Source organism: Arachis ipaensis, chromosome B4 (genome assembly GCF_059453495.1).
Source record: "Arachis ipaensis isolate K30076 ecotype BB chromosome B4, ASM5945349v1, whole genome shotgun sequence".
Lineage (NCBI taxonomy): Eukaryota > Viridiplantae > Streptophyta > Magnoliopsida > Fabales > Fabaceae > Arachis > Arachis ipaensis.
In genome coordinates this window covers 11084664-11099352 of record NC_142439.1, presented here as the reverse complement: position 1 = coordinate 11099352, position 14689 = coordinate 11084664, and the positions used below count along the sequence as shown (strand labels likewise).

Genomic DNA, 14689 nt, shown 5'->3' with positions numbered 1-14689 from the left:
CGAAACGCAACAATACAGCACGAACAAATGCAAGGGAAATTTGAAAGATTGCAGAAACGAAACAACGAAAGAGAGGGAAAGTATTTATAAAGACGTTAGGGGCATAATGGTAAAATGGGGGCAGTCATTAATGAAGATGCACCGTTACCAAGGCCATTAAATCTCTACGCACACCCAACGGACACGACGCTTGATTAGACGTAACTGTCAGAACCGAAAGGTCAAGAAAGATCACGTCGGTTCCTAAACCATCACGTCGGTCCTCCTGCAAATCGGCCAAAACCCCGAGTTGAATACTCGAACCCAACTCTTAAAAAGAAATTGGGCTCGAGTAGGGGCACTGTTCATACCCTGGCCCAATAAATAGGGCCCAATATCTAAGCAAAGAAGCCCAACCCAAAAGGTTGGCCTTCCTCCAGTACCAGCCTTCGTCCCAGAAGTCGGTACTAAACACGACCTGCTCCAAAGAAGTCGGATACGAGGGTTAGCTGGCAGATAACACTCATTCGAATGAGTAACTGCCCCTAGAAACTCTCTAACCACTTCATAGAGCCATATCTTAACCTCCCTAAGATAGGGGAACGGTTATCCGCCTAAAAAGGTGGCACTACTTCAGCGGTGGTTATTGGTTCACCACTATAAATACCCTGACTTCCCTCAGGTATCACTAAGTCCAATACATTCTAAACCTGCTTATACCCTTGCTAACTTAGGCATCGGAGTGTCTTTGCAGGTACCACCCCCCATTCTTTCACACGTGCAAGTCGGACGGAGGAACACCGAGTTTCGGGCAAACGCGATAGTCTCCTCCCTCACACGTTTGGGCCTACCAACGCCATCCGACCCACCAATCTCTGGTTACCCACAGTAACAAACTCATTGGCTCATAAATAGTTATTTAAAAAAAATATGATTAGATAAATGTATCAAATAATTGACATTATCAATCCATTAGAATTACACTCTTGTTCTAAAAAGAAAACAAATTCGTAAATTTGATTTTGTAAAAAATTAGTTTTACAGATAATTAATGAAATTTATCATTATCTCTGTGTATTTATCTAGGTGATAATGGTCCATCCTAAGTTAAAAAGAGATGGGTGTAATGTTTATAAAAATATTTTAGCATCATAATTTACAAATTACAGGAATATCAAATTTTATATCATATAAAGTTCAATAAAGATTAATATGATAAAGAAAATTTAAGTTACATTGTACCAAATTTAACAAGAGGCGGGTATAATACTATAATTTACCCAATTTTGTATAATGCTCTCAAATAGTTTCACACCAACATGCATTACACTAATATACCATTATTTTTCAACTTGTAATTTAGTTTGATTGACTTCTAATCTAAAAAGTATGAAAACCTAGAAGACCGCATAAAATCTTGATTCATGTCCCCATACAACTGATAACCCAGCAAAAGCTAAAAGACATTGACAAAATAATAATAATAATAATAATAATAATAATAATAATAATAATAATAATAATAATAATAATAATAATAATAATTTGGAGTTCACTAGCTAGAATGTTTTAGAGCATTTTTATGTGGTTTTGTTTTTCTTTGAAAATTCATTTTATCCCTAATTATTGTAAATATTCATGATTATGTACAATTTCCCTTTGCTTTCACCGAAAATGGATGACCATAAATTGTTTATTTCTGATAGGAAAAAGGTCATCCATTACCTTTTAGCTTTGCAAATTAATAATAAATTAAGATCTTTTAAAGTAAAGAAGTTGGTAAAATAATACAATAAAAAATTAATTACTTTTGGTTTAAATTACGATAATGAAACACACATCTCATAGAAATTATAAAATTAATTGTGATTAATCCTTTACTCGACTTCTTTACTAACTTACTCGCTTTAGAGAATCCAAATTCATTGATAATAATAAGTACTTTGCAAAAAGTGTAATGGATGGCATTTGCAAATAGCATGCAAAAGATAACAAACTATATACTATAGAAAAATTTTCAAGTGTACCGTTGTACCGGTGTTTCAGTTATTTTTAACCGTTGATATTAATTATAAAAAATATATATAATATATATAATTAAAATCGACGGTTAAAAATCATTGATACACCGGTATGACGGTACACTTGAAAATCTTCCTATACTACTATATAGGATTTTGTTTTGACAATGGAAATTTCAATTCTCAATTTTGCTATGCACACACCTTTCTAATTAACACCATTTTACTATTCGTATAAAAATACGTTAGATTCGTTCAAAAAACTAAATTCGTTCTTTCTTGATACACAAACTATACTGCACGTATTCCTCAAATCTCTATTCAAATAAAATCAAAATTAATTTTCAAAATAAAAATCAAAACCCTAACGAAACCTACTAAAACTCAACAAATCTAGAAATCAAACGTTAACAAATTCATAAATCAAACCCCCAAAATCTACTGTTGCACAAATCACAAATCAAATCCTAACAAACTCACAAATCAAACGCAGTAAAATGAATGAATAAAAGAGAATGCAAACATAAAATATAACACCTCATAGAAGTATGAGATGAAAAACTTATTTAAGCAAATGATGGTATATTATAGTTCTCCACATTGAATATTACCAAAGTAATTAAATCAACCATTCATTAAAAGTAGTAATCCCAAAATTCCTAGGTGACATCAAACCCACATGAAGGAACCCACCATTAAATTGATTGATTGATTGATCCATAACATGCAGTAAATATCAATTCACCAACATCTATAAAAATGTAGAGTAGCATATTGCAAATTTGGGAATGGAGAACCAATTAAGATCAAAATCCACTAGAATTATTCAACCTAACTAGGAGTAGTAGTAATTTAATTAGAACATGGTCCAAAAATTACATTCCAAGCTTTTACAAGTTGCAGCATGGTATTATGGCAGCATCATGAAGCACACACACTCCATGCATAGTTCAGGTGATATACTTGGATTTCACTTCTTGCCTCCACCAGAAACATTGAACTTGAAAAATATAATGTCACCATCTTGGACTACATAGGTTTTACCTTCCTGCTTATACTTTCCAGCAGCCTAATACAATAAAGTAGAAGAAATTGTTAGGTCCCTAAAATGAAGCCAGTGATGTGTATATATAAAAACAAAGAAGGCATGTGGAGGTTGCTAGTGCTTGGTAGGGTAACCATGATTTATATTAACAACTTCAGCACCACATTCATAGGTGGACTTCATTGGATATGATTGCACAAAGAACATATATGATCGGCGAACCATAAACAAAAATTTGGAGCTTGATCAGATTCTATCTTAATTTTTAATATTTTCTGGATTTTAAAAAGTAAAAATAGGAAATGGAAACCAAAAAAAATGTTGTTTTTCTTTTTCTTAACAAAAGCATGATAAAAATTGAAATGAAAATAGAAACCAAAGAGCTAACAAATCTATGAACATAAGCTTCTCAATATATTTATAATATTTATGCACTTGTCAAATACAACATATCAACTTCTCAAGTCACCCCTTTTCATTATATATGGTTAATCAATTTCTGCAATTGTTGGCGAAAATTTAGTCAATATAGAACAATCACCACTTGGTAGGTGGTACCTTCTTTCAAAGCCATAATGACAATTCTTCTTGGAGGAACAAATTTGCAATAAGTTCAAACAAAAGAAATTAAATTGCTTAGCATACATAGGTGACAATAGATTGAACCAAACAAAGAAAGAAATTGTGCCCAAGTTTTATGAATTAACCTATACCATCAGACCTAAAATGTTATCTCAACTCGCTGAGTTATTCATCCGATGCTGGACCCTCTAACAAAATTTTAGGAATCCAAACAGCAATTTACAACCAGAAAGTAAAAGTAAAATAATTACCTTTACAGCTGCCTCACTACCAAGTTCCTTTAGATCATCAAACTTCATTACCTGGAACAACAATCAAAATGCACCCACATTAATACTTGCATGATTGGACATATTTATTACAACCTACAATCTGTCACATGGAAGAAAAATCGGTCCAAAGTATTTGTTGCTTCCCATACATCAATGAAGAATTTATAGCTTTTAATTCATTCTTTATAGTTAGTTATAAGTAGTGTGATATTAATAGACTGCTGTAATCAGATCTTGAAAAATGATCGGGGAATTTTGTTTTTTTTTTTTTAATGAAAAAGAAAAATCCTCTGACAGAACAATCATCTACTCGGAAAATTTGATGGATAATTTGTAATCTGTAAAACTTCAGTACTTCACAAGCAGAAAAGAGAACAAATATATTCTGACAAGACTGACTAAACAAAATAGGTAATGAAAATACCTCTGCCAACTGATATAAAATGTTATCAGATATCTAAGCAAATCTCAATTCGTAATTTCATAGTGAACCATTTAGACAGTGAAAGGACAACCATTTTCCAAATAAGCATTTCACTAATCCATAATACAAGAGTGAAACAAAGTTTCATTGAATTGAGTTTTTCCAAAATGCCAAGGTTGGATCCTGCCTAAAACAAAATGGATATTTTGCTCCATTTTCCATGGGTGCAAAAACTGTCACTCTTTGCTTTAACAAACTCTTTAGAAAGGAGGCAACATCTAAAGAGTTCATAGTTAACAGTGGGGTGATTGAAGCAGTCATTATAGTTTGACTGAGCAATCAATAGCCATAGACTTGTAATGCTAAACCAGTTCCAGTAGCGCTATGCAGTGGAGAAAATGATTAATTGAATTAAGGAAAGTCCAAAAGTAATGACTAGAAATAACCTCGGCACAGATAAATCCTTTTTCAAAATCAGTGTGGATAGTCCCTGCAGCTTGAGGAGCCTTTGTTTGGCGTCTAATTTGCCAACATTTAACCTGAAAGAACCAAACAAAAGAAAACATATGATGCAACATCATCTGAGAAAGTCTACAAAATTTTGTTCAATCCATCAACAAAGTAACCACACAGAGGAAGAGAGAGAAACATAAAAATAAATAACAATTCTAAGATAGAATGAAAAAGAATCACCTATAATCACCAGATTTTTAGATGAGCTATGCTTGTGAGATAGGATAAGATGTTTGGCTCGTATTCAGAGCAAAGTGCACAAAAATTCAAAATACACAAACTTTTAGCAGTACAAAAGGATAAATGAAGATGTGTATTACCTCATCGGGTCCTGCTGTGAAGAAGTATATGAGATTAATAGCTGAAAATCCAGTCTTTATTATTTTGCTAAGAGCACTGTCAAAATGAAAAGCATAAGATTTTAGTCCAGATAAATTGTACAGTTTATCTCTTCAAAACTAACAAGCACAAAATTGGTTCCACTGGAATTTCAAAATCATAATTTTTTGTTTGCCAAAGAGGTAAATGCTCGGTCTTTAGAAAATCAATTAAGACAGACAGAAATTAGCTATCAAACATGTAGTAGCAGCAACACATATACTTTGAGCTGACCTTTGAACTTGATTCGCCTCACAATACTTAGCTGCTTCGTCTGGCGGCATATCAGCAAGTGTCCTCTCTAAAACACAACTGAAAGGAATAATTTGTCCACCACCATGCTCCTGGACCCTGTAGAATAGAGAAAACCAACGTTACCTGATTTGTTTCCAACATTAGAGAACACCGAACATTGAGAGAGTAATACACAAAAATGCTAACAGCACAATAAGAACATAACTTGTAAGTAATAATATTAAACAAGAAACAACAAGAATAGCAATCAATTGTTAACACAGATAGTGGGGAAATAGTTGAAAAAGTAGATAATTTAGGGTGTTCCTTGCCACAGGATTCTAGTAGATACACTTTCAATCAGCACTAGCATTCCTTGGTTCGTGCTTTAAATGCATGTATAGCAAGCAGTGATGGATCTAAATAATTTTGATAGTGGGGGGTAAAATGTATATAACATGACCATAAAATAATTTCCATAATAATTTAATATAGTAGGGTCAAATTTAACAACATAATGGGGGCAAATAAATATTATTATGTACTACTTACAAAATTTTCAAAGTCTAGTGGAGGCACTTGCCCCCATATTATGAATGGATCCGTCTCTGGTAGCAAGGGGTAGGCAATGAACAAGACAAGGCCTAATGACTCATTGAAGCAGAAGGATGAAAAATAAACAATACAAAAAAAAAAGATTCCATACCATGCATGAATTTTTGGAAGAAACTTGTTCTTTTTTCTTTGGTAATCTTTTTCTGTCATATTAACCTGCAATGAAATGTAGAAATTAAAAGAGAGAAAAATTCATATATAGATCAGATTCACATAACATTGAAGAACGACATAAAGTCTATTGTCTAGCTTTCCCCATTCACCAGGAAATGGCAAGGACGGACTAACGTAGAAATGTGATAGATATGGTGCAAAACATAACTTCTTAAAAATCCAGAATATGGTGCTCCAGGCTAACCATATTGAATAATCAACATACATACTGCCATATGCTTGGATGTATGCATGTACATATGCACTTTGCATTTGCTAACAAAAGGTGTGTGTGAAACACAATTGACAGGTTTATGATCTACAATCCACATGTACATTGATGGCTTTATGACCAATGGCCTCAAATGTATGCAAAGAACAAGCAAAGAGATAAGGATTCCATTAACATAAAGAGGAGTAAAGTCATAAAAAAGGCTTATTATAAAAGCAGTTACAGGAGTCAACAAGAGTCAAAGGTATCTGTGTCTAAATGGTTAGCTATTTTGTCAGACACAATATCCCTTAGGCAATACCAATTCATATTCGTATATGAAAAGCCTAAGGACCTTCAGAATTCATAGAGGGGAATATATATATGTGACAAAAAGAAAAGGAAGGAAAAGAAAAAAATATATCTATACCAAATATACAACAGGCTTGGCAGTTAGCAACTGAAATGTATTTATAATCTCAATATCAGCAGCTTTCCAATCCCCTAGGCGCACATCTTTTCCTTCCTCAATGAATGCCTTAACCTGCACATATTAAAAAATTGCATCATTCATCCATAAAAAGAACCATAGTTTTTCATGTACAAACTTATAGAGCTCAATAGCTAAACTCAAACCCTTTGACAGCATTCGTGCTCAATTTTTAACTGCTTGTCGTTGCTCCTCTTCATGCTCTTCTCAAGATCCTCTAGCTTTCTTTCCATGAATTCAATATCCTAGAGTATAACGCAAAGTAGTTATATTACAGAGAACAACTGCTCTACTAAATATTTGTATGTAAAAATAAGTTTTATTAATAATAATAAAATACAGAAGTACTTGTTGAGAGAGAGAGAGAGAGAGAGAGAGAGAGGGGGGGGGGGGAGGGGGGAGGAAGGATTTGAATTTCAAAAAGCTAATGCTTAGCATAACACAAATAGCATAGAACCATAAGCAGAACATAAAGACATTAAGAAAAGCCACAAACACAACCCGACTTAGGAGCAAATAGGCACCTTGAAAGATGGTGATTCCATTCTGTGACCTGTGCTAGGAAGCATTATTCCCATTTTCATTCCAAATACAAGCATATGACCAGTACATTTGATTTCTCTAAACCTCTCATGTTAGTTATTACTATTTTCTATTTCCCTCTTCCTGAAATGCAACTAGATACTGGTACGGTGATGTTTTGGAAGTTATCTCTATTCCTTAGTCATGACTTATTCTATGCACACTAATTCAGTGTAAAGAAGTTGTAACACTCCTAGCCCAAGGCCTTTATGTATGCCTCAACTCTATCCCTCAACCCCTCACCTTTTTTTGGGAAGAAGAAGGAATTCATTTTGATGAAGAGAAACATTGAATTTAGAGGATAATGAATTATCCTAAACATAAAAGAAAAATTAAAAAGAAAAAAAAACAATGAGTATATCTGTCAATATCTGTTAAGTAAATCCCCTCAAAATGATTTCCACTTTACAGTATAACATGCAGTTTCATATTTCATCAAACAATAACAAGGTGATTGTAGGTGCCAAAGTCACTCTTTATGGTAGAGAAAAGTTTTTAATTAAGCATACCTTCAGCCGCAATTCTTCAGTAATAACCTCTAAATCCCTCACTGGATCAACAACATCGTCTACATGGATAATATCGGGATCCTCAAATGCTCCTAAACACAGCAAGGGCATAGGGTCAATAACTCACAAATCATTATTGCACATAATCTAAGTAATGCAACCCCAAAAAAATGAGATGTAAGGAAAACTAAGCATCTTACGTAGAACGTGAAAAATGCCGTCTACAGCACGGATGTGGGACAAAAAACTATTTCCCAACCCTTGTCCTTGATGAGCACCTCGGACCAATCCAGCTATATCATGGATTTCTAAGAAAGCTGAAACCTGTATTCATAAACCTTCACATGTCATCCATATTATACTAAAGAAAGAGGATTTCAATCAAGTTGGCCATAAAATTCACTAAAAGTATTTGTAAGAGTTTCATCACTCACCTCACTTTTTGGCTTGTATAATTGGCAGAGCCACTCAAATCTCTCATCAGGGACATTGACCCTTGCCTCATTAGGCTCAATGGTGCAAAATGGGAAGTTCTCAGCAGGTATTGCCATCTTGGTGAGTGTATTAAAAAGTGTAGATTTTCCCACATTTGGCAAGCCCACCTGAACAAGGTAGCAACAACTATTAACTAACATGATAAACCACCTGGTAGGAAAATAAATATGAATCGCAAGAGCTTATGATGAATAGTTTAAAGATAACATTCGAAAATCATTAAAAAAAAATATTTTTTTTCCAGCTCTAAAAGCTGAACTAAACCCAACATACACTTAATGCTTCCAAATCCATAGTTTTAAATCACGAGGTCGTAAATTGAAGCAAACCGTTTTTATTCATGAAGTTAAAGGAAGTAAAAATCTGGTATTGGGGTATTATTAGGGATTGAAGAAATGGAAACGCGAAGATGAAGTTGAAAGACCAAACACCCAAATTAGAGATTGAAAAAGGAGATGCTGGAACAGCGTCAAGATTGAAACTTGTTGAGTGGATTTGGGAAGAGAGATATAGAAGCATTACAATGCCAATCTTGAGATGAGAAGAGAATCGACCAAGGATTGGGCGCTCAGCAGGTGCTTCCTTCGATTTCGCAGCTTTTGGAGGCATCTTTATTAGTAGATTAGATTATTAGGGTTTTCTGCTGTTGAAGAAGAAGAAGAAGAAGAGTGTATGAGATTGAGAGTAACAGAAGCTTAAGGCTGCAGTTTGTAGGGTTTTGGAAGAAAAAGAGCTCCCTCTGCTTGCCTCGCTTTTCTTTCACAATTCACTGCACACTGCTACTTAAATTACCTATGTAATAAAAATAAATAAATAAATAAAGTGATAAATAAATTCATAAAGTACCTTAAAAGTTAAAAACAAATATCAATAAAATTTTTTAGAATAACAAATATGTAAACATTATTTTTAAATTAGTCTCTTATGATTACGATAAAAAATCTTAATTTAAATCAATTTATTTGTACTAATGAGTTATAACTTAAATGGTATAATTATTTTATATTCACCTAGATATTGTAGGTTCAAATATTACTCCTACTTTTAAAAAATAGAAGTATTTTATTATAATTTTTTTTAAAGACTAATCTAGCTGAAATATAAGTTTTCAAGAGTTTATTTAACCCAATAATCAGTTATGTATAAAATATATATTTGGTATTTTCTAAAAAATATTTACTATTATATTCTTAAAATTTTAATTATTCTATTATGATATATTTGATTATTTTATTATGAATAAATTTAATTATTTTGGTGATTGGCTATTTAGTAAAAAAATATATAAATCAATATTTATACATATACATAAATATATAATGTATAATTTGATAGTTGATATTTTTGTGTATGTAATATTTTTGTTTAAAAATAGAAACCAAAACATAATAAAATAAAATAAAATAAGGGTAAGGTATTAAATTGGTCCCCTAGGTTTGGGCGTAATTCTATTTTGGTCCTTAAGGTTTAAAGTGTTCTATTTGAATCCAAAAAAGTTTCATTTAGCATCAATTTAGTCCCACAGTGAGATCAAAATTAAATAATTAACAAAATGTCCTACATAACAACAGTTCAAGAACAAAATCGATAATCTGGAGAACAAGTACAAGCTCCAGAGGCACAAAATCAACCATTGATGCATCAATAATAATAGAATAAATATATTGATGCATCAATGGTTGATTTTATGCCTCTGGAGCTTGTACTTGTTCTCCAGATTATCGATTTTGTTCTTGTACTGTTGTTATGTAGGACATTTTGTTAATTATTTAATTTTGATCTCACTGTAGGACTAAATTGATGCTAAATGAAACTCTTTTGGATTCAAATAGAACACTTTAAACCTTAAGGACCAAAACAGAATTACGCCCAAATCTAGAGGACCAATTTAGTACTTTACCCATAAAATAAAAATCTCCTTGAAAAATACTAGGAATTTGATTTTTCATATCTATAAAAAAAAAAGAATAATTTATATCTAAGTACTTCTAAAAGTATTTTGTTTATGTATTTCTATTGTTTAATTTTTTGCTCCTACACAAAAGTGATGTATTTATTTTAAGTCCCTATAAAAATTAATAATTTGATTTTAAGTTTTTAAACATAAACCTATAGAATGATAAAAAATTTACAAGTGATTCTTATTTCCTAGCTTCAAACTTTGGGTCAACAAAATTCAGTAGTCGATGATTGATTGTTTTTGTCAAATTTTTCAATTTTCTGATATTCTATTTTTAGCATCTTAATCTTTCTATTGGGTCACCAAAAAAAAAATTCTATTGTAACTTTTTTCAGTTTTCTCTGCTTTTTGCTTACATAAGATGCTGATGCTGATAATCTGATAAGCTTTTGAGAAAAGATGAAAGATCCCAATACTATATAATCGATTGTCATGTCAATACAACAATAAAGAACATCACAAATGTCCATTTTCATTTTGTAGACAAAATGCTGATAACTTAACCATTCCACTACAATGTATACAAGAATCAGATGCAAAATTAAAAAAAAAATGATGAAAGTTGGGGGGAGGGAGAAATAATACTTCATTCAATAAAACAAATTTAAAGAATATGTAAAGTTGTGGTAGTGGTTCTTCAATGGTCTCAATGAACTACTAGCATTCAGAATCAATGAACTCAATTGATTATGGCCTCATTCATTTTCTTCATCTTGACTTGAAGACTCATGCACCAATTCTAGTCCTCCATCTTTTGCACCTCTCAAATCTTGGCTACTTGAGAAGGAAGTTACAATACTGTCCCTGTTCAACCAAGCTTCATGTAGCTGCAACACATATTCTAAGTGCCACAACACCTCCCCCATAGTTGGCCTGCTCTTCCCATCGTCCGCGAGACATTTCTCGGCTATCTCCCCAAACTTCGCCAAGGATTCGGGACAATAGTTTCCTCTGAGATGAGGATCAATGATTGTTTCAATTGATCTTTGCCTTTGCCATCTCATTGCCCATTCTGCAAGATTGATCTGATCTTTAGGCAAGGTTGGGTTGATCACAGCTCTAGCACAAACAACTTCAAACAACACAACCCCAAACGAGTACACATCCGATTTCTCGGTCAACTGCTGTCTCCTGAAGTACTCCGGGTCTAGATAGCCAAAGCTTCCCTTCACAGCTGTACTAACATGAGTATGGTCCAAAGCCGGTCCATCTTTCGACAAACCAAAATCGGCCATTTTGGCTACAAAGTTCTCATCCAGCAATATGTTGGTTGTCTTGACATCCCTGTGAATTATACCACGCTCGGCTCCTGTATGTAGGTAGTGAAGTCCCCTAGCAGCGCCAATGCACACCTCGAGACGTTGCTTCCAAGTTAATGGGGGAAGATCACTCCCAAACAAGTGGCTTCTAAGAGTTCCATTGGACATATACTCATAAACCAGAATCATTTCATTTTTTTCTTCACAGAAACCAATCAATGACACAAGATGCCTATGCCTGAGTTTGGAGAGCATCTCAATTTCTGTCTCAAATTCAGCCAAGCCTTGCTCAGATTGCGGGTTGGATCGCTTGATCGCAGCAAGGACACCACCATCAATCTCCCCCTTGTACACCTTACCAAAGCCTCCAACTCCAATTACCAAGCTCTCATCAAAATTTTTTGTGGCAGCAATGATTTCAGCCAATGTAAAGTGCTTGCCAGCTCTTGTTGAGACCACAGATCCATATGCTTTTTGACTTCCTGATGATCCCTTCGCAGCCATGGTGCTGTTCACAGCCGCCCCAACAAGGAACAAAGGTCGCCAACCAGGAGAATTGTTTTTCGTGTCACTTGATTTGTTCTTCCGGCTTCTGCAGAAACAGAAAACAAGAATAACTATAACTGCAATTACAGCAATAGAAGCTAGACCTGCTCCAATTCCAACCCAAAGAACTTTTGATTTGCTTGCTGCATTGCCAGCTGAGTCATGTTTATCGACATAGGCTAGATTCCCATTTCGACTAAGCTTGAAGATCTCTAGTCCATTCAAGAGAGCATCAGTTCCCGCAGCACCAGCACCTGCATCAGGACCTAGTTGAACCCATAATGTATCAATGCTCAAAGACATGGCGTCGAAATAGTCCAGGTGATATGCTTTATTCTTCCCTCCTGCTTGAACATAAACATCAACATTATCTGCAGCAGTCCTGTTGTTTATGTAGATCTTGAAAATCCTCTCGTTCGCCTTATCATAAACCAACTCGCAGAAATGTAGCCGGACCAAATAATCAAAATCGGGATCCACTTCGAATTTCCAGGACATGTTAAATCTCTTGTCCAAGACTTCTGTGTTTGACATTGCCCTTGCAGTTTCGTATACAAGTAGAGGAGCTACTGAAGTATCATTTGCAGAAGCATAAGTGATATTGGAACTGTTGTTAATTCCTATGCCAGCATTTTGTGTGATCATATAGCCAGAATCCATTTCCCAAGTTCTCCAAAGATCAGGATCTTGATCAGGTTGAATCTCAGGACCACCAACATTTAATCTATACATAGTCTCCATTCCACGTCCCGTCACATTCAGGTTTCCACCACCAACTTTTCTGACTGAGCTGGCAAAGAGCTCATCCACAACTGGGACAACTTCAATGGCATTGACAAATCCAAAGGAGTTTCCAGTTGAAACAAACTCAATCACAAGCTCTGCACTGATATCAAAAAGGTACTCCTTAATCAAGGAGAATGAACTAGAATTCTTTCCCGAATTCTGCAACTGCGAAATCTTCTCCGGAACATTGAACTCAGAGAGTAGTTTCAGACTATTAGCCACCACACTAAATGAGGACTTATTCACATTGTAGTCCTCAACATCCACAAAGGGGGAAAAATGGAACCTAAGAACATAGTTCCCTTGAAGATCTTTGATTGTGTAATTCAAAGAACCAGTGAAAATCCTGGCTGTTTTGTAGAGTGAATCATAGATAGAACTTCCACTAAATGGAGAGGTGGATACTGCAACACCAGGGGAACTAAGAGTGACATTATTATTAGGGCTCATATCCCCAACCCATCTTCTACCATCCACATTCACAGAAGAGTTTGAACCACAGTTTATGAGAACGGACTTTTTTTGAGCCTCAACAATGCTCAATCTCACTGAGACTAACACCATCAGAATCAGTAAATAAGAGTGTCCTACCCCAAGAACCCTCCACATTGTGGCTTTTTCCCAAACAGTACCTCTCAATTATCTTCTAACAAAAAATTCAAACTTTGCAAAGGTGAAGCAAAACAAATACAGACCCAGAAACCTAACACTCCCAAATCACAGAAAAACCCTTTCTTTTCAAGATCTTGAGTAAGAAAAAAGAAAACAAGTTCAAAAAGCCAGAAGAACACTCATCAAGAGATAGACATAGCTAGATTAAGCAGATGCATTCATGAAAGTACAAGACTTTACAAGCTAACAAGGCAAACAAAACAATATTCTGCACTATGTTAATGTACCCTTTATTCTATGACACTTCAAAAGAGGTTGAGAAGTTAAACAACAAACACCGCTTCAGCTGCTTCTTTTGTTTACCTGAGAGACAAATCAACAAACACAACAAACTCAACAGATCTGAACTTGGAGAAAAAATGGTTAGATACCAAAGGAAGGAAAGAGAATTGGCAATGCCAATGTGAATGGTATCAAAAATGGCAGAAGAAGAAGAAACAAGACAACAACTTTGCAAAGCAGTGATAAGGAGAATCCACAGAAACTGCCAGAAAATCAGGGATTGTTACACAAAAAAGGGTTTTGTTTCAATAAACAAACAAAGAAATGGTAACATGGAGGTTGTGTGATGTGGTTGGAAACAGATTGGAAAAAACTCAAAAAGTTTCAATTCATATATGCTTGATTGCTTGGTTTTTGTTATGTGTATCCTTTTACAAGAAGCCAAGAATCTGACATTACTATTTAATTAGTATCTTTTTCTTTTTTTTCTTTTTCCTTTTTCCTTCTGCTTCTAACTGCCGCATTACAACTTTACAAGTGATAACAGTTTCACAAATTTGCCTGCTTTCGGTGTGATGATGTGTATGAAAAAGATATTTAAATTTAAATTATTAATTACTCAATCATTCAAATGATACAAATTACAATAGATTGTGTCTCAAAGCTTCATTAATAATAAGAGCTTTAAAAATTAAAAAGAAAGCTTTATTAATTATTTTATATAAATATATAATATTTTCT

The 14689-nt window shown here is 34.1% G+C and overlaps 2 protein-coding genes across 2 annotated transcripts; both read right to left on the bottom strand.

Annotated features, from left to right (window-relative positions):
• Nucleotides 1-2680: 2680 nt before the first annotated feature.
• LOC107638851 (GTP binding protein) lies at nt 2681-9296 on the bottom strand. The gene is made up of 12 exons (XM_016342248.2): nt 9026-9296; nt 8443-8610; nt 8209-8332; nt 8009-8100; nt 7064-7162; nt 6858-6971; nt 6155-6219; nt 5449-5565; nt 5157-5232; nt 4770-4862; nt 3879-3929; nt 2681-3069 (listed from the first exon to the last, which is right to left on the bottom strand). Exons 1-12 carry the CDS (start codon nt 9110-9112, stop codon nt 2971-2973), a joined length of 1185 nt encoding a protein of 394 aa, XP_016197734.1. The 5' UTR covers nt 9113-9296; the 3' UTR covers nt 2681-2970.
• A 1623-nt stretch (nt 9297-10919) lies between these two features.
• Nucleotides 10920-14426, bottom strand: HERK2 (hercules receptor kinase 2). Its single transcript, XM_016342247.3, has one exon. It carries the CDS (start codon nt 13661-13663, stop codon nt 11159-11161), a length of 2505 nt encoding a protein of 834 aa, XP_016197733.1. The 5' UTR covers nt 13664-14426; the 3' UTR covers nt 10920-11158.
• Between the last annotated feature and the right edge of the window lie 263 nt (nt 14427-14689).

Coding starts and splice junctions, on each gene's coding strand:
- HERK2 (XM_016342247.3), bottom strand. CDS start 13,663: ATGTGGAGGGTTCTTGGGGTAGGACACTCTTATTTACTGATTCTGATG.
- LOC107638851 (XM_016342248.2), bottom strand. CDS start 9,112: ATGCCTCCAAAAGCTGCGAAATCGAAGGAAGCACCTGCTGAGCGCCCA. Junction 7,163..8,008: donor CTGAAGAATTGCGGCTGAAG/GTATGCTTAATT, acceptor GTTATACTCTAG/GATATTGAATTCATGGAAAG. Junction 3,070..3,878: donor GTAGTGAGGCAGCTGTAAAG/GTAATTATTTTA, acceptor TTATTGTATTAG/GCTGCTGGAAAGTATAAGCA.